This window comes from Carcharhinus amblyrhynchos, chromosome 34, assembly GCF_965287045.1.
Source record: "Carcharhinus amblyrhynchos chromosome 34, sCarAmb.v2.hapA, whole genome shotgun sequence".
Classification (NCBI taxonomy): Eukaryota; Metazoa; Chordata; class Chondrichthyes; order Carcharhiniformes; family Carcharhinidae; genus Carcharhinus; species Carcharhinus amblyrhynchos.
Window position 1 is genome coordinate 19,862,659 of NC_137357.1, and position 20,176 is coordinate 19,882,834.

General features: G+C 46.2%; 1 protein-coding gene across 6 annotated transcripts in view; it reads right to left on the reverse strand.

Moving 5' to 3' along the window:
- Window positions 1–1,338: 1,338 nt before the first annotated feature.
- The window catches only part of LOC145361182 (jumonji domain-containing protein 1C-like), a 76,881-nt gene continuing 58,043 nt past the window's right edge, over window positions 1,339–20,176 (reverse strand). For 5 of the 6 annotated variants that reach the window (XM_080216812.1, XM_080216811.1, XM_080216813.1 and 2 more), the window contains 6 exons: window positions 18,659–18,789; window positions 17,950–18,069; window positions 14,846–14,985; window positions 2,065–2,238; window positions 1,791–1,919; window positions 1,339–1,469 (listed from right to left, as the gene is read on the reverse strand). In XM_080216812.1, the coding sequence (XP_080072938.1) occupies window positions 1,401–1,469; window positions 1,791–1,919; window positions 2,065–2,238; window positions 14,846–14,985; window positions 17,950–18,069; window positions 18,659–18,789 (763 nt within the window). In that variant the 3' untranslated portion in view covers window positions 1,339–1,400. Of the gene's footprint in view, window positions 1,470–1,790; window positions 1,920–2,064; window positions 2,239–14,845; window positions 14,986–17,949; window positions 18,070–18,658; window positions 18,790–20,176 lie in introns of those variants that run through there. The other variant, XM_080216816.1, reaches the window with a different exon arrangement.

A 20,176-nucleotide genomic window follows, 5' to 3' on the forward strand; every position in this document is an offset into this window, starting at 1 on the left:
GGCTGACCACCTCGCACCCCGCCCCCACCCCAACCACCACCTCGTACAAATAGGCACATTCGATGAGTTGTTTTGGTCAGGATTACAGGGTCTGGGGTTTGGAAACAAACTGCCTTAAAGAGATCTGCCTAAGCTATGATACAGCCAGCTTCTTTCGCTGCCCTGCTGAACTGAATGTCTGCATGTCCCCCGTATATTGGAGAGTATTTTGCTGTCTGCCTGATTGACTCACAACATCATTGAACCCACATTCCCACTCCAGAGTTGCTCCTCTCATCTGATATGATTTTGAAGCGATTAGATTTGATTTGTGGGCTTCTTTGTGTGCTGACCTTCTCAGATGCAAACTGATTGCAACACAGAACATTACCTTTAGCTGGCAGCTGTGAAAGATGCACAGATGTGCTGTTTGTTCTGGCTTGTGTTCAGAATAAAGAGGGAAGTGAGGTGTTTCAAAGGATGTGAGGATAGCAAGGAGAGAGCATGAGGCTAGAAGAGGGTGTTGTCTGACAAAAAATAAACAGGCAGTCATCCGAAAGGAAATAACTGTTTGGGTTCCATGGGCGGCACAGTGGGTTAGTGCTGCTGTCTCACAGCGCCAGGGATCTGGGTTCAATACCCATCCTTGGGTCACTGTCTGTGTGGAGTTTGCATGTTCGCCCCCATGTCTGTGTGGGTTTCCTCCGGCTGCTCCAGTTTTCTCCCACAGTCCGAAAGGCATGTGGATTAGATTGTTTACCAGTGCTAAAGTGCCCCTTAGTGCCAGGGGGATTAGCAGGGTAAATATTGGGGTTATGGGGATAGGGCCTGGGTGGGATTGAGGTCAGTGCAGATGTGGGGATTGCAGTGTCGGGATTCTATGATTTATGAATGTAATTTGGAGTGTTTTTCAATTGCAGCAGTGGATATTGAGTAAGTTGATCCTGTGCTGTACTGGAAAGGCAAGATTGAATTGTATGGCCTATTTTTCAGGTGTTAAGGCACCACTGAGAAACATCAGAATTCTCTTGTTGAGCGTGAGAGGCACAAGGAACAGGCTGTTTGAGTTCTCATGTACTTAGGCTTGTTAAAAAAGGGACAGAAGTCGTTCAACTGGTTACAGATATGTAAGCATCTTGGATTTGTGTCCCAGAAAGAGAGTAATAGGTTTGGCTCTTACATTTCAGCACCCTCTGGTGTTGTGAAGCAGTAACTGTTGGATATTTGGACTGATGGTGGTTCAGTGCCTTGTGGCTCACAGAGGTTCTGATTCTGGGAATTTAACGGCACTGGCTGCTGTGAAATTTTGTTGTCATTTGGATTGTTCAGTTTCAAATAAAGAAAATCTCAGTCAGTGAATATTAAAAATGTACATAAATTTAATTTTTAAAGTCAGTCCAAGCGAAGGGCTTCTTCCAGTTTCAACTTCCAGGTGCAAGGTGAAGGAAATGCAGACAGTCCTTCACAGTGTTGTAGAGTAGAGTCTTCACCTGCAGAAAGGGAGAAGAAAATTAGTGCATGGAGCAAATGTTCTCTCTGTTAAGGTGGCACCCTGCAATGAGTGCCCCAAGCTTCCTCTGCACCTGGGGCACCCCCAGCTCTGAGTGCCCACTGTCCCCACAGCCACTCTGCCCCAGCTGGTTCAGGTGCCTCACAGCCCCCACATCCAAGGGTTCCAGGTGCCCAATGACCCCTAGTTAGTGCACAGAGCACGCAGTGGTGTCTCTCCACCCTGCTGCTGCTGCTTCTGCCTCCCTCGGTGTCCCCTCTTCCCTGCTAGTTCCCCTCAGGTGCCTATTTGCACCCCTCACCTGTAGCTTCTGTATCTCAGGTGTCCAAGATTCACGTCCTAATATTGGCCTCCTTTGTAGGGAACATCTCACATGCTCTGATGAGACAAACGCTTTGGTCACAGTGATGCAACTGGTGAAGTATTGTACCTGAGGGTGAAACAAATGGTTACATGCAACTCCCCAGCACAGAAACATCAACTGACCTAAAAAAATTCAACAATATTATAAATATTTAATTGTATAATGTAGAGTTATGTTCTAAATGTTCAATTTATTCCCATGGATCGCATACCTGATAACTCGTTGCTACAGGAATGAGGACTGCATCGCCGCCAAATTGTAACACAACTCTGCCCCGAATTCCACATTCTTCAAATAATCTTGTTCGCAAAGTCTGATCCAGATAATACCTCTGTCTGCACTGATCCTGACCAGTGGTGGCCCTGTTATCTCCCTCATCTGCCACCTATTCACAAAGAAGACACTGTATTTAAAACTGTTCACCAACACATTCAGATCTCCAGCCACAGCCTTTTGTGGTCGAGAATTCCACAGGTTCACCAGTATGTGTGAGGAAGACTTTCCTCATTGTAGTCTTGAAAGGCCCACCCTACGTCCTGAGGCCGTGACCTCCTTGTGCTAGACTCGCCATCCAGGGAGAACATCATCCCCCCATTCAGTTTGTTCAGCCCTATCAGAACTTTATAAAAAATGAAATAGACGAGGGGGTCCTCAAACTGGGGTCTGTGTAACCCAGGGAGTCTCTGCCAGGGGTCTACAACAACTCAGCTGCTACCTAATCAGAGGCTGGATTCTGAAGAAGTTGCAGAGGGCTGTTCAGCGTGGTCCTTGTGAGGGGCGGGGGGGTGTAAGCGGGCTGCAGAGTGGGTGAATGTGAGGGAAGCAGGGATAGGGAGTGTGCGAGAGAGAGAGAGAGAAGGGAGAATATGGAAGGGAGCTGAGGGGTAAAGGGGGATAGGCAGTGATTATTTTGTGAGAAACAGGAAGATGTGTGCGCAAGGGAGAGAGAGAGAGAGGACTTTTTAATTATTTACAGATTACCGTTCCTGAAGTGGATACTATTTCCAGTAGTTAACGTTACTGGGCCAGGGGTGGATGGCTTAGCCAGGGGTTAATATAAAGGGAGCATATTGCTGGTGAATTTGTTTTTAATTGTGTTTCTCATCCTAATTCTGAATATATGCATTGATGTAATTAGAAGAGACTTGCTTGCATTTGATTTTTTTATGTTTGCATTTATTTTGTGGTTTAAAAAGATTGCCTACAGGATGAGCATGCCTGGGGTTCACTGATGCGCTTCGGAGGTCATTTGGAGTTATGCGGCTTAAAGTTGGGGAAACCCTGCCATAGATGAAAACACAGTAAGAAGTTTGACAACACCAGGTTCAAGTCCAACCGATTTATTTGATAGTAAACTCACTAGCTTTCGGGGTTAGCCCCTTCGTCAGGTGAATGGAGAGTTCTGGCCTCAGACAGAGCATATAAAGCACAGACAGTTTACAGATTACTGATTAGAATGCGAATCTTTACACCTAACCTGCTGTTCAAGTCTTAAAGTGGCCGACAATCTGAGTGGTAGGAGCACTGATCACAGGTTAAAGAGATGTGTATTGTCTCCAGACAGCACAGTAAGTGAGGTTTTGCAAACCCAGGCAAGTCACGGGGGTTACAGATAGTGCGACATGAACCCAAGGTCCCTGTTGAGACCGTCCTCATGTGTGCGGAACTTGGCTATCAGTCTCTGCTTAGCGACTCTGCACTGTCGTGTGTCGTGATAGCCAAGTTCCGCACACATGAGGACGGTCTCAACAAGGACCTTGGGTTCATGTCGCACTATCTGTAACCCCCGTGACTTGCCTGGGTTTGCAAAACCTCACTTACTGTGCTGTCTGGAGACAATACACATCTCTTTAACCTGTGATCAGTGCTCCTACCACTCAGATTGTCGGCCACTTTAAGACTTGAACAGCAGGTTAGGTGTAAAGATTCGCATTCTAATCAGTAATCTGTAAACTGTCTGTGCTTTATATGCTCTGTCTGAGGCCAGAACTCTCCATTCACCTGACGAAGGGGCTAACCCCGAAAGCTAGTGAGTTTCCTATCAAATAAATCGGTTGGACTTGAACCTGGTGTTGTCAAACTTTTTACTGTGTTTACCCCACTCCAACGCCGGCACATCCACATTATAGATGAAAACTCCATTGTAACAGATTCTGCCACCTAAGCAGATGTGAAAGATAGTATTTTCTTGTCCTCAGGTTGCTTCCCCTGGCAGGGCCATGTCTACTGAGGAAGGTCACTTGCAAACACCGAACAGTTCAGTCCCGTAAGGGTTATTCCTCTGTTAAAAGCCTAGTCTGAGCGACTGACTTTATTTCAGTTTTTCATTTCAGGTTGATGAAATGATCTTGTCTGGCTCCAGGTCAAAGCTGATGTGTAATTGTTCATAATTTCAATTTGTACTGGTGTGTCTTCAGCCACTCAATGTCATAGTGTGTGGGCCATGATTTCAGAAGGAGGCTGACTGGAATACATCACTTTCGGTGACAGACATTTCAGTGTAATGTGGTGTTTTGTACTGGACTGCTGGATTTGGCTGTGGTTTTAAAACACAGTGCATGGTGCAGGGGGTCCACATGATAGAGAAAAGAGTAAGTGTTTGCAAGAGCTTTGCAGTGGAGGGCTGTGAGTAATGGAAAATGAGAAAATAACAGATGTCTTGAACGCGCCTTTTCTATTGGCTTCTGAATCAGGTGCCAAATAAAAGTGCTCATGATGTTGACAGTAATATATTGGAAGGATAGAAAACTGGTAACTAACAGCAGTTGGGGTAAAAGGGCCATTTTCAGGATGGCAAAAGGTTATTCATGGAGTTCCCTAGGGATCAGTACTGGAGCCACAACGACCTGTTAGAATAAATTTGATTCAAGGACCAGCTATACTGGACTCAAGTTTGCTGTTGGTACAAAGATAAACAGGCAAGCAAAGTGAGAGGAGACTAATAAAGTGTCTACAAAGGGATTTTAAATCAAGTTACAGGGCAAATAGTTAGCAGGAGTGTAATGTTAGAAAATGCAAGCTGCTTTGGGCAAGAATAGATAAAATACAACACCCTCTTCATGGAGACTGCAGTGAGGAGGAGTTTGGTATCCTTGTACAAGATTCATACGATGTGGAGATGCCGATGTCGGATTGGGGTGCACGAGATAAGAGGTCACACGACACCAGGTTCTAGGACTATAGCCTGCTGTTGTGTGATTCTCGAGATTAATTTGCAGTTAGCACTAAAGCACAAATACAAAATGTTGACTTTTATTGCAAGGGAGAATGGAATATAAAGGGCTACACCTGTACAGGATGTTGGTGAGACCACATTGCGAATATTGTATATAGTTTCAGTCACTCTACTTAAAGAGAGACAGAGTTTGCATTGGAAGTAGTTTAAAGAAGATTCACTCGGCTGGTTTTTGGGATGAGAGGTTTGTTTTATAAGGGAAGGTGGGTCTATACGTGTGGAACACTGAAGAATAAGAGGTGATCTCACTGAAATATGCAAAGTCATGGAGGGAAAGCAGAAAAATGGAGTCTAAGCCATATACAGATCAGCCATGACTTTGTGGAACGATGGAGCAGATCCAAATGGCTAAATGACCTATTTAGCCTATTTCTTCTGTTCTGACATAGTGAAACAGATGGCCAGCCCAAAAGAGTTACTCAGATTGCAACAGGCGGTCACTCTTCCCATCCAGCCTGTGCTATCGACCAGAATCAGTCCCCACCCCTGCGATGCCAATCTGCTGATCTCCCCGAGTAGCCTTCATGACCAGTGACTTAAGGGACAGAGTGCTGGAGAGTAAAAGGGAGAACTGTCAGGAGTCAGCACCTTCAGAAGGGTGGCACAGTGGTTCGCACTGCTGCTTCACAGTCTGAGGGCCCCAGGTTTGATTCCTGGCTTGGGTCACTGTCTGTGTGGCGTTTGCACTTTCTTCCTCTGTCTGCATGGGTTTCCTCCAGGGGCGCCGATCTTCTCCCACAGTTCAAAAGACGAGCTGGTTAGCTGAATCAGCCTTTCTAAATTCTCCCTCAGTGTACCTGAGTGTGGCGATGTGGGGATTTTTACAGTCACTTCAGTAGTGTTAATGTCAGCCTACTTGTGAGACTAATAAATAAGCTTTTTTGGTATACAGGTTGAACCAATGTGACCTACATGCCATTTAAACTAAGCAGTAAGTCAACTAAGTAACTCCATTGACCTGGTTGAACTGTGATTGGTTTCCGCTTACCCTATTCGCTGAGAACTTGCTGGAAGAATCTGAAAGTTTAGGATCAAGGGGTGTATTTCTACCCTTCAGTGATAACTCAAATCAACCGTCGCAAGAGTGCATTTTCAGAGAAGAACTACAAGGATGGAATCTACAATGGGAACAGACCTGGCAACTGTGTTCTCAACATGGTATTGTGTGTTTTCAGTGAAAGAATGTTAAGTGAAGAGTTACTGTTCAGTTCAGGAATTAATGATCAGTGAAAAGTTAGTGTCGCAACTGTTGAAAATTTGAGCTTGGTACCCAAAGTGTGAAATAAATATATTGTGTTTAAATATTTAAAGTTGACTCAGTCTTTTTTTTCACTATTAGAAGTTAAAACACACAGGTTTGGCCAATATTAGGAACAATGTAAGATTTAACAGACAGTTCCACAGATGGGGAATTTTAGTTCCAAGGTTAAGTTGGAAAAGCTGGCATTGTACTCCTTAGAGCAAAGGAGATTATGCAGGAGAAGTGTGGGAATTTATGACAGGACTTGATAAAGATAGAGGAAGGAAATCTGTTCCCATTAGCAGTAATGATAAAGAGTACACACATGCTGATGAGCAGCACAGTCACCTCTGTACTTGGCCATGTCACAGCAGACGCCTGGTTTTCTATTCGGTTTCAGCCAGTCTGGCCTGTGGCCAGCTGCAGAAATACAGGTTTTCAAAGTGAAGGACACCACACCAGGCAATGACTTGGCGTGCCTGAGAGTCAGACTGATTGCCCCACTTAGCAAGAACAATGCCAAGCATTTAAATGGGTGGCACAGTCATTAGCACTGCTGTCTCACAGTACCAGGGTCCTAGGTTCAATTCCAATCTTGGCAACTGTCTGGGTGAAGTTTGCATATTCTTCCCCATGTCTCTGCGTTTCCTCCCACAGTCCAAAGATGTGTGGATTGGCCATGCAAAATTAACCCTAGTGTCAGTGGGGTTAGTAGGCTAAATATGTGGGGGTTATGGGAATAGAGCCTGGTGGGATTGTGGATGGTGCAGACTCGATGGGCCAAATGGCCGTCTCCTGCACAGTAAGGCTTCTACGATTCTTCTATTCTGTGGAAAAAAATGTGCAGACATCTGCCCTTTGCATTGCGTGAGATGGGAAGCTTTCAGCTGGTTTAAGTGTGAGCCCAATGGCCAGAGTCTGCCACTGCTCTGCTGTGCAAGTGTCCTGTTGATAAGGGATGTCTGTGTTTCACTCAGTGATGCAGTACACAAAAACTAAGCCATTAATTATCCAATTATAATTAATTGAAAAGTACATTGTGACAAGTAAGGATTTGAACCATTGACAACAGGCACAGGGCCTCCTGCATACTTTGTGAGTGCTCTCTCCATTTAGCTATCAAGGGCTACAGCATTTTATGCATCTCTGCGTATATTTGTCTTCTGCTGAACCCATTGTGCAACTTAAATGATAAGTAGAAGTTCCGAAAGCTTGTTGATGCAAAAGGTGTGGTGGCAGAGAGCTAGAGCAATGGCCTTTAAAAGGTATCATCCTAGATTCAAATCCCGCAGTGGGATTTTTGTGATTTTTTTTTAAAGAAATTGTGAATTTCAGTAAAACCAGCAGCCTTTGGTGGCACTCCCTACAGTTATCATTGAGTTTGCACTTGATCTTACTCAGCACAAAGTTCACTAACCCCACCATTAAATTAATTAATCTAGCCTATCCTATCTTAGTCTATCTAAGGCCCTAACTGGGACTTGAACCCAACACCTTTCAGATCCTATCCAAACTCTCTAACTGCAGTGCCACCAAACACATGCTTAACAAGAGTACTTTTGGGGAGTACTTGTATATTAAAACCATATCATAAAGTTAAAAAAAAAACTTCCAATTTTCTTGTCTCAGCTCTCAGTTAATTTCAGCTTCAAGTCAAAAATGCCACTTCGGCATCGAAACAAGATAACCTGTTGGGAGTTCTGATCCTCCAGTACCATTGGTTACTTTAAGGGACAGTGTATGACGTTTACACATTCTCCCTGTGTCTGCATGGGTTAGTTCCAGTGTACTGGTTTCCAGCCACAGCCCAAAGATGTGGGGGTTAGGTTGACTGGCTGTGCTAAATTGCCCATTGTGTCCTGGGATGTGTAGGTTCGAGGCATTAGTGAGGTAAAGCTGTGGGGATAGGGCCTGGGGTGGAATTGACAGTGCAGACTTGATGGGCTGAATGGCCTCCTGAACTCTGATTCTAACTGCATTTTTAATTTATGCCAATTTGTTTATTTGGTTAACAAAAAGTTCTGAACCCCAAGTTTGTGTTCCACTTCATCTTTTTCTAGACAATGCACATGCACCCCCCGCGACTTGCAGGGGAAGAAATCATCTTGTGTTTCTTTATATTACACTTCATCCACCAGATGAGATTGCACAATACGATACCTGATCTCCAACAGATATGAAGTTATTGTGGGGTTAGGTCATTCATCAGCACTGTCCAAACCCATGACCTGTGCCACCTTGAAAGAGAAGGGCAGAGAAGTGGCAGATGGAGTTCAACCCTGATAAGTGTGAAGTGGTTCACTTTGGCAGGTCAAAGAGGATAGCAGAATAGTAATGGATCTTAGTTCCGAGTTCGTAGGATGCTCAAAGCAGCTGCGCAGGTTGAAGCTGTGGTTAAGATGATGTATGGTATACTGGCCTTCATCAAACAAGGAATTGAGTTTAGGAGTCCAGAAATAATGGTGCAGTTATATAGGACGCTGGTCAGACCCCATTTGGAATACTGTGCACATGTCTGGTCACCTCAGTACAGGAAGGATGTGGAAGCCATAGAAAGGGTGCAGAGGAGATTTACAAGGATAGTGCCTAGATTGGGGAGAATTATTATGAGGAGTCAACCTTTTCTCATTGGAGAGACGAAGGATGAGGGGTGACCTAGTAGAGGTGTATAAGACGTTCAAAGGTATCGATCAAGTGGATAGTCAGAGGCTTTTGCCCAGGGCTGAAATGGTTGCCACCAACAGACAGATAGGGTGCTAGGGAGTAAGTACAGAGGAGATGTCAGGGGTAAGTTTTTCACTCAGACAGTGGTGGGTACGTGGAATAGGCTGCCAGTAACAGTGGAGGAGTTGGATGTGATAGGGTCTTTTAAGAGACTTTTAGATAAGTACACGGAACTTAGCAAGATAGAGGGTTATAGATAAGCCTCCTCATCTCTAAGGTAGGAATATATTCGGCACAACTTTGTGGGCCAAAGGGCCTGTAGTTTGCTGTAGTTTTTCTATGTTTCTAAACGCATGGAAACATTACCACTTGGAAAGGTTCCCCTCCAAGAGGTCACACACCATCCTGACTCGGAATGCATTGCCATTCCTTTACTGTGCCACCGGCTAAACATCTGGAATTCTCTCCTTAACAGCACTGTGGGTTTACCCATACCAAATGTGCTTCTTGGCCTTTTGGCTCAGATCAAGTGTAGTTTTGGCATGCTGCACTTCGTTCACGGCCCGAGGTTCCACTGAGACTTTGCTGCAATTTTTAAAAGCGGCATCTTGGCCTTTTGGTGAAGATGCAAATGAGATCAAGCCTTGGAGGAGGTGCAATGCCTGCTCCAATCAGCTTGGATCATGTAGAACAAGCCTAAAATCGGAGGTGAGTGTCTTGTCTTGTCAGCTTAGATTGAGAATGTCTCATTTGCTGAGACTTTGATTGGATTGAATTGGATATGAGCAAAAAAAAAGCACACTGGTGGCTTAAGCGTCACTGATACATAGGTGGCAGCTGTGCCAGTGATGCCAACACACTTTGGAAAAAAAAATAAATAATCTGCTCTGGGTCCCTCTTTGATCGGGAACATTTGTACCTTTTAGTCTTTGTGAATCAAAATCAAAGTTACAAGTTACAAAACGTACGAACCATAATTTATTAGAAATAAGTATACCCTTTCAAAAAAAAATCATCATAAAGCAACTGAATAGCAAAATGCATTGGAAAACTCAGAATCCCTACAATGCAGGAGACCACTTTGCAATCCCATCTCCAGCTCCTATCCCCACAACCCCAGATATTTATCCTGCTCGACCCCTGACACTAAGTGGCAAATTTAACATAGTCCAAAGACGTGCGGGTTAGGTGGATTGGTCGTCTGCTCTCATTATTTAAGCAAGCAACTGCAGATAAGCAGCACAAAAGAGAGTTCCCAACAGCACCTCAGTCACCTTGATGTTCTCCTTTATAGCTGACTAACATGGGCTTCAATTGGACCCGACTGTGGTCCACCAATTGGGGCACATCAAATATTATCTGCTGCATTAAACACCCTAATGGGTGATGGAATGAGATTGCCCAAGTAAGGGTTGATTGCCTGAGCCAAGTTGAGTGTTAAAGAAAACAATTGCCTGAACAGTAACATGTCCATGTGGATCCTGACTCACTCCGACACACTGAGAATGGTAAATGATCTCTCTGTTCCACATTGTTGGAGGCTTTCACATGTGTGTTACACTACAGGAGGAAACCAAACCCCTCCCTGTACTCCCATTAACCCTAGTCACTCTCCGGGCCATGGTAACACCAGAGTAATGAACCTTGGTAGGCCCTGTTAGCAAGTGACTGTTGCAGGTAGGAGAATGATGACGACTCGCTGTGCAGCACACTGCGATGGCACCCCAGTGCAAACATGTCTGACTCCTACCTCAGCTCTGCATGCACGCTGGCACCCTTGGCCCACATCTGGGTGCGGGGGGTCAAGAACCACAGCTACAGGGCCTTGCGACAGGTGGAGGAAGGGGGTATCCAGTGTCTGCTTGGCTCTGGGGATGCCATGGCAGCTTCTGTGACTTTGCATGGCACCCAGAACTGGCAGTGATGATTTTGTGCGCTTCGATTGTGACAGGTAAACAACATGAGCCTGGATTTGGGGATTGCAGTCGCGGGGTGCTGAGGGACCTCCCCCGCACACAATCCCACCAAAGGACAGGGTATAGTTATCCCTGCTGGAGGATAATCAGCGATATTAGTCACATGTTGGGGGTGCAATTACATTATTTTTTACATTAACAGTGCAATAACTCAAAGTGCTCATACTTAACACATGCTTGTGAAACTTAACTGTGCCAATTCCCTCAATTTAGGTGGTATACTCCTTCACCCGTGTCCTCTTGGTAAGTGTACAGCTTCTTCACATTATGACCTCTCACTCTGTCTAGGTGCATTGAAGATGGAGGCAGTCAGCTGCATTCCACGGCTTGTGGTCTGCGATCCCCTGAATGGGCATCCTCAGGCGAGCTGATACCTGGGGAGGTCCTCAGCTGTTTCTCTGGTATCACAAATGGAGCAATGCTACTCTGGTTATTCTGCTGCCCTGGTGTCAGGAACTGGGGTGTGGGAAGGCATAGTGACGGCCGCAGTCTCCCGGGTGGAAGGCCTCGGCATAGGCTGCTGCCCTTCATCCTTCCTTCGAGTGCCAATGGGCTCCTGGGTTGCTCCATGGGATGGAGAGTTTCTAGACTGAGCTCCAAAACCTCTGACATATCTGACCCTGCCAGTACTGGAGGCTCACCTGCATTTGCCTCATGGTGTGTGAGCCTTTGCTAATGGTCCTCTGGGTTTGGGGCCATCTTAAAGGAGACCACGCTCTGCAGTCCCTCAGCCATGCCCCATTGTGAGTGGGCCACAAATCAAGGACTGCAGCCATGGTCTGCTGTGTCTTGGTACTGTCCTGCTGGGTCTCCTCCGATCTCTCAAGCCTCTCAGCAATAGGCCACAGATTCTCAATAAGGCTCCCTACGTGCCTCAGCCATGCCTTGGATCCTACCACTCATGGTAATAATTTTCCGCTCCAGACTTTCCACCACAGATGCCCCACTTGCAGTGTTGGCCTGGGTCCTATGCAATAATGGTTTTGGCCATTCCACCCGGAAGTTTTGGGACTCCTACTAACAGCCTTGCAGTTGCTGCATTAATGGTGACATCCCCAGCTCTGTTGCTGCATCTCCAGCAGCTGAGGGGGAGCCCAGCTTGTAGCCTAAGGCCAGCTAAGTCCTCATCTTCAGCAGGCCTCCTCATGCCAGAGACCTCGGATGTTCCTGCCTCCAAACGATGTACGTCAGTTGATGTGTTGTGCACACCCAGTGTTACCCAGCAGCCTCACCACTGAGGTGGTAGTCTCTGGGATGGTGAATGTGATGTGGAAGCGTGTATCGAAAAACTGGTGCTGGCCTTAGAGGTTTCCTCCTGCCCTTCCTGAGGCGTCTTCAGAGCTATCTAGGGGAATCTCGTCGGGTGCAGTGTTTGGGGGGGGGGGGGGGGGGTGCGCTGCTGTGTGTGTGTGTGAGAGAAAAATGTGGGTGTACGTGCACAACGCCAGACAGGTCCAGCACATCAGGGTAATTCCCTGCAACACAGGACACAAGCCTGAATCTGGGTTGCATGCAACATTTCTTGAGATGATACTCTCAAACAATTGGAGGATTGGCAGACGCTGGTATCTCTGGCACAGCCCAGCCTGGCTGTCACTGATTGTGTGGTCATCATCCTCTCCTGCTGGATCCAGTGCCGCTCCTCAAAAGGACATGGGATTATTCTGGGCACATCACCCCTGTCTTTTCCTGCTCCTGATGATTATGGGTTTTCTTCTTCTGTGGGGATGGAAGGAGGCTGTAAAGGCTGATGGCAAGAAGCCTATAGATTGTCAGAGAGTGGGTCTCAGAGGTTGGGCGGGCCGGGGGGGGGGGGGGGGGGGGGGGGGGTGGTGTGGTGTGGTGGTGGTGGGGTTGGAGGTGAAAGTTGGTGGGGTGGGGGGGGCGGGTGGTGAAGGTGGAGGTGGAGGTGGAGGTGAGGGATGGAGGAGTGGAGGGGTCATGGCAGGTGCTTGGGGGTGGAGGTGAGGGGGGAGTTGGGACAGGTGCTCGGGGCTAAAAACCTGCAGGGTGGTGGTGCTAGGGTTTCAGGAAGGGGGGTGGGGATGGTGCTGCACAGAGGTGGGGATAACAATGCCAGAACAGGATGTGCACTCACCTTTGCTGCCCGAGTAAGGTCATTCAGTTTCTTCCTGCACTAGCAGCCAGTTCTCCATGCCAGTGACCTTGGTGTTGACTGCCACCACCTCCTAGGCCACTCTGTCTTGCCTTCCCTTGGCTTGATGCCCATCTGAGGGGAATAACTTGTCCTTCTTCTCCTCCACTGCATCCAGGAGACATGATGTGGAGATGCTGGCACTGGACTGGGTTGTGCGCCTTTGTAAGCCCTTCTCTGATCATAACTTTCCACACAAACTTGTGGGTTTACTATCAAATAAACTAGTTGGACTTGAACCTGGAGTTGTGAGACTTCTTCCTGCGTTTTCCTGGAGACGTGCCAGCTTTCCCTCTGAATAATCGAAGGGCCGTATGTCTGGCAGCCATCTTCTCACCCTGCTTGCCTGTCTGTCTATCCTTGGGTTTGTATATAGGTCACCTTTTTTAAGACAGTTCAGGCATGTCAGGTGCCTGTTTGGGCATTCTAGCAAGATTATATGCAGTTTGCTTTGTTGTACTGAGTGAGAAGACAAGGAAGGACTTGGGGGTGGGGGGGTTGTGTGCGAAATGGGAGGCAATCATTGATAACATGGAGGGAGAGGGAATGGACATGGGCGATGGTGAGGGCGAGGACTGAGGGTCATTCTGCAATTGAGGGAGAGAGAGGGACAGTGCAAGGCTGGCATGCCAGGGGTGGGGGAGCGTGTCTGATGGTTCAGAGGAGAGGGGGAGGCTGTGACTACAGCAGACCAGGGTTGGGGAGGGGGGTTCCAGCAGGAGAGCTGCCCTTTTGATGACTGCTGCGCACATGCACATTTGGGGTCTCTGATCGGAGTTGCCAGCTTTCAGGCGATATAAGCCCTGCCCTCTCTCTCCCTACTGGTAAGAAACCAATTGAAGGATTTTTTTTCTTGCTTTAAGTGCAAAAGGTTGCAGATTTGGACTCGCCCCAAAAAACTACTGATCAGAAATTCTCCTGTTTTCACACCCGTTTCTGGACTTACAATTTTTTTTGCCCACTCTGTCTTTCTCAGTGGAAAATATCACCTTACATACCTGCCACTGGTTCTCCACTGACCTAATTTCCCGGTTCACTTTAACCACCTATGATGAGTTCACAGCGTGTTTTCAGGATAATTTCTTAGAACAGTGTGTGCTAGACCCAACCCAACCAGAAAACAGGCTTTTCTGGACCTGCTAATGTACAATGAGATAGGATTAATTAATAGCTTCATTATAAAGGAGCCTCCAGGTGGCAGTGATCATTAACATGACAACATTTCACATTCACTTTGAGGCAAAGATTGGGTCAAAAGAAAGCAAATTACAAAGGTATGAATACATAGCTGGTTTAAGTGAACTGGGAAATTAGCTTCGGAAATGCAATGCTCTCTGTGTTATGGAGGCAGGTTTCATTCAAGGCCTTCTCAAGAGAAATGGCTAATTATCTCAACATAATTATTTCAAGAGAAAGACATTTGCAGATTTCTGGCCACAGCATGCAGGGGGTGGGAGAGGCACTCAGCAAATTATTCTTACTGAGAGCTGGCAAAGCAGTACAGGCCAAATGGCCTCACTTGATGAGAAGCATCAAATGTTTCACGAATCACCAATTAATCCTCACTGGGCAGTCTCATGGCAGGCAAATGTTCACTGTGGAATCGTGACTGACTTTCAATCTTCACCCTGTTTTGCTTCCCAAGTTTCACACCGTATGTGTAGCGCCCAGTCTACAACCCAATCAAGAATTCACACAGAAGCAGTCACAATCCAAGCTTACCTTCTGCAAAAAAGTCCTTATCCTGTCTGTGTCTTCTGTGCTGTAAATATGCCAGAGGGCTCCAGGCCTCTCGCTCGAATCTCTCAGTCTTCTCATTGCTGCATCATCGACAGTGTCGCCCTCCATACTGGCAAGAATCACTGCACAAAATACACAGTAACTTTACTGACGGCAGGCCACATACCAGCTACCTTCCAACTTTATTTCAAACCATTCATTGGAATCATAAAAATCACAGAATCTCTGCAGTGCAGAAGGAGACCAATCAGCCCATCAAGCCTGCATTGACAATAATCCCACCCAGGTCTTATCCCATTAACCTCACATTTACCCTCCTAATCCCTCGACACTAAGGAGCAGTTTAGCGTGGCCACTCAACCTAACATTCTCAGCAGGTATTCTTTTCTATCTACACATTTCAACTCAAGATTCTGCTCATCAGTTCGACAAGCCAACTACTAACAATCCAGTAGTTATTGAGAAACTTGACTAACCATTACACTGTTGTAACACCATGGTCTTTTTGTACCAAATGTACATCACCACGATCAACTGCAGCTTGTAATTGCCCAGTACAAACAGTAAGAATTTCCTCTCAGCTGACCTAGTTCTCCTGTTGTCAGAGTCCCAGATACACAGCTTCCTTGCTTAATTTCATGATCCCTCATTAGACACCACCACCAGTGTCCCAGCTGACCTCTGGTCATTTGAGGAATTGCGTGAATATATCAGTAGACGGCAACTTCATATCTTGCCTCAGTGCCAACCTGACTGTCCCCTGAGCAACAGAATGGTAAATGAATATCCTGCCTACATGCATAGGCTTCAGTGACTGCTAATTATGCATCGGTGATGGCCCCATTCCATTCAAACATGGAAGAGACAGCGCTGTGGCATCAAAATTCTAACCACACTAACATAGTCAGAGACACCTCACTGATCTTCAGCTGGAGGCAGTTGGAGAGATCAAGACTGTCCACTGATGCCTTCCAAAAACTATGTTCATGCTCCTCTGTGTCAGGCTGGAAGGATACCTGTTGCTGACCACAGCCTCTAGCTTTACAATCTTGGCTCAGGCTGAATTCCCCTCCTTTGATTTGCAATACTATTCAGTGAGTGAAAGAACAGGCGTAGATCGTCCTTGCAGTGTCACAACCAGCTGAGATTCTCTGGATATTCCATACACACAAAACAAGCCAGATAAAAAGGTGGGCAGCAACCATGGTAATAGTCAACACCATTGGGCACAACTTGCTCCAGAGGACTTGCATATTTCCTGAGGTTGTGGAAATGCAAACTGTACTTTGCACGGATTCTCAGCTGTGATGAAAACATTGGAGGTCAGATCCACATGGATTGACCTGCCAACCATGTGGACCCACATCACATGACTATGTGCATCAAAACAGAAAGTTAAGTTAATGGAAAGGGTCCTGAGGGATCGGATTGAAATGACCATTTGGAAAGATTCAGCTTAATCCAGGATAGGCAGTATGGATTCGTGAGGGCTAAGTCTTGCCTCACAAATTTGATTGAATTCTTTGAGGAGGTAACTAAGCGTGTAGATCAAGATAAAGCAGTTGTTGTCGTGTACATGGATTTCAGTAAGGTGTTTGATAACGTTCCCCATCATAGGCTCATGAAGAAAGTAAGGAGTTGTGGGATAGGGGGAAATTTGGCCAATTGGATAAGTGACTGGCTGTCTCATAGAAAGAAGTCTCACAACACCAGGTTAAAGTCCAACCAGTGTATTTGATAGTAATCCCACAACTTTTGGAAACGCTGTTCCTTCTTTAGGTGTTTGGAAGGTTCCACACACCTGACGAAGGAACAGCATTTCCAAAAGCTTGTGTGATTACTATCGAATACACTGTTGGACTTTAACCTGGTGTTGAGAGACTTCTTACTGTGTTTACCCCAGTCCAACGCCAGCATCTCTACATCATGTCTCATAGAAGACAGAGGGTGGTGGTGGTGGTGGGAAAATTTTCAGACTGGGGGCCAGTTACCAGCAGTGTACCACAGGGATCAGTGCTGGGTCCTCTGCTATTTGTGATTTTTAATCAATGACTTGGTATCATCAGCAAATTTACTGACCCACCCTTCAGCCCCCTCTTCCAAGATTGGTGGAGTAGTGGATATGGTGGAGGGCTCTTGCAGGCTCAAAAGAGACATTGAAAGGATGCAGAGCTGGGCCTAAAAGTGGCAGATGGAGTTTAACCCTGCTAAGTGAGAGGGGATTCATTTTGGTAGGACAAACTTGAATGCGGATTACAGGATCAACAGCAGGGTTCTGAGGAATGTGGAAGAACACAGCAATCTTGGGATTCATATCCACAGATCTCTGAAGGCTGCCACTCAAGTGGATAGAGCCGTGAAGAACGCTTATAGTGTGTGCTAGCGTTTATTAACAGGGGGTTTGATTTTAAGAACCGTGGGGTTATGCTGCAACTATACAGGACCCTGGTGAGACCACATTTGGAATATTGTGTGCAGTTCTAGTCACCTCAGTATAAGGAGGATGTGGAAGCATTGGAGAGAGTGCAGAGGACATTTACCAGGATGCTGCCTGTTTGGAGGGTAGGTCTTAAGAAGAAAAGTTGAGCTGGGGATTTTCTCTTTGGAGCAGAAGACGATGAGAGGTGACTTAATAGAGGTTTAAAAGATAACGAGGGGGATAGCTAGATTGGACGAACAGAGACTATTTCCTCGGGTGGATGTCGCTGTTACGTGGGGTCGTAACTACAAAACGTTCATGGTGGGAGATACAGGAGGGATGTTCGAGGTAGACTCTTTACTCAGAGAGTGGTTAGGGTGTGGAATGCACTGCCTGCTGTGATAGTGGAGTCGGACACTTTAGGAACTTCCAAGCAGTTATTGGATAGGCACATGGAATACACCAGAATGATCGGGAGTGGGATAGCTTGATCTTGGGTTCAGACATAAACTTGGCACAACGTTGAGGGCCTCAGGGTCCGTACTGTACTGTACTGTACTGTTCTATGTGCTATTCTTTGGAGAATTCCAAAAGCTTTCATACTCAAATCTGTGACTCACACAAATATCGTGAGCAGAAAAAAAGAGACAGAGGGCTTTGAATGAACCTTTCTCAAGCGTATTCCGGTCTTCCTGCAGCGGTTCTGCGTGAACCAGGACGTGAATGGTATCCGTTGGTTCGAGACACAAGCTGGTACTTCCTGCATTGCTATCATCCAGTCCAAGCCCTGTAAAAGCAAGGCACCTTCCCATCAGAAAAATGACCAATAGTGCATCAAAACACAAAATACATTTCAGTTCCACTTTAAAAAAACAGCCAAAATTCCTTTGATTATCAAACAAGATCTCTCATCTCAGTCTGTACTATGTCCACATGACGTGAAACCAACAATTTTTCTTGCCTTAAGCTGAGGTTTCTCTTGATCCTGTAAATTTTTCTTAAGCTGAGGAGCACCCAAGAGAGGGAGCCCTCAGTTAACCCTGGCTGTCAGTTTATGAAAAAGGTATGATCCACTACAAGATGGGATGAAATGGCTGAGATTCCCTGTGTGCAGACATGCTCATTTAAATCTAACAAACAAACAGTCAGTGAGACATGCATAATATCAGGACAAGGAGTGAACAGAATTGAACTCTAATATCCATGGAATGCCCTCCCCTCCCAAACTGCGTGCACTCGGCAGCAACAGGCAAAGTCATCATTAAACAAAGCTCCTGCATTAATATTTAAGTAGCAACGATTGGTCTTTGTGGGACTGATGCAAGGTGAAGAAAAGACATTGGAACAGCTCTTGATTATTGCGAGACATTGCTGACCGTATACACTGCACACCCTCAGTTCCAGCTGGGACTTGGCTGTCTCTTCTGGAAGTCGGGATATTAGGTTCAGTTTTCCATCGTTCCTGGTGTATTCTGGTAATGGCAGGTGTCTGTGAAGCTCATCAAACCTGCAATCAAACAATATCACAAATTCATCTTGTCCCCCAAGTTGAAGATGACACATTCATAGAACCAAAGATAGCAGCAGGAGAAGGCCTTTTTGCCCTTTGAGCCTGCTCTGCCATTATCATGATTATGGTTGATCATCCAACTCAACAGTCTAATCCTGCTTTTTCCCCCCCATAACCTTTGATCCCATTCACCCCAAGTGCTATATCCAGCCACCTCTTGAACACATTCAATATTTTGACATTAACTATATCCTGCGGTAATGAATTCCACAGGCTCACCACTCTTTGGGTGAAGAAACGTCTCCTCATCTCTGTCCTAAAGTGTAGAGGATCAGAAGGACCTTGGGATCTGGGTCTTAAAATCGGCCTCGCAGGTAGAGGATGTGGTTAAGGCGGCGTACGGTGTACTGGCCTTCATCAATCGAGGGATTGAGTTTCGGAGTCGGGAGATAATGTTGCAGCTTTTTAAGACCCGAGTCAGACCTCTCTTGGAGTACTGCGCTCAGTTCTGGTTGCCACATTACAGGAAGGATGTGGAAGCTATTGAAAGGGTGCAGTGGAGATTTACAAGGATGTTGCCTGGATTGGGAGGCATGCCTTACGAGGATAGGTTGAGGGAGCTCTGTCTTTTCTCCTTTGAGAAATGAAGGATGACAGGTGATCTGATAGAAGTGTATAAGATGTTGAGAAGTATAGATCGGGTGGATTCTCAGAGGCTTTTTCCAAGGGTTGGAGTGGTTACTACGAGATGACACAGGTTTAAGGTGCTGGGGAGTAGGTACAGAGGAGATATCGGGGTAAGTTTTTCACTCAGGGGGTGGTGGCTGCCATCAGTGGTGGTGGAGGCAAATTCGATATGGTCTTTCAAGAGACTTCTGGATGAGTGCATGGAACTTAATAAAATTGAGGATTATGGGTAAGCCTAGTAGGTATGGATATCATCGGCACAACTTGTGGGCCGAAGGGTCTGTTTGTGCTGTAGTTTTTCTATGTTCTATGTTCTAAACGGTCTACCCTGAATCCTCACACTGTGACCCCTGGTTCTGGACTCCCCCCTGCCTCCCCAACCCCCAATCGGGGGCATCCTCCCTGGATCTACCCTGAATAGTCCTGTTAGAATTTTATATGCCTCTGTGAGATTCCCCACTCATTTGTCTGAACTCCAGATCATGCCAAAGTTATTTGTGGAAGGGGCGGGGGTGTGTCTGAGCTTTGCTCTACTGAAGACACAAGCTCAGTTCTGTCACTATCAGGGGAAGAAAGTGGAACTTTGTCTGCAGCTGACAGCAAGACCATGGAATTTGCCATCTTAAAAACATTTTCACAATAGTGTGGGCAAGGTTGGGTGCGTGGGTAATGGGCCATCCAAAATCACCATTACAAT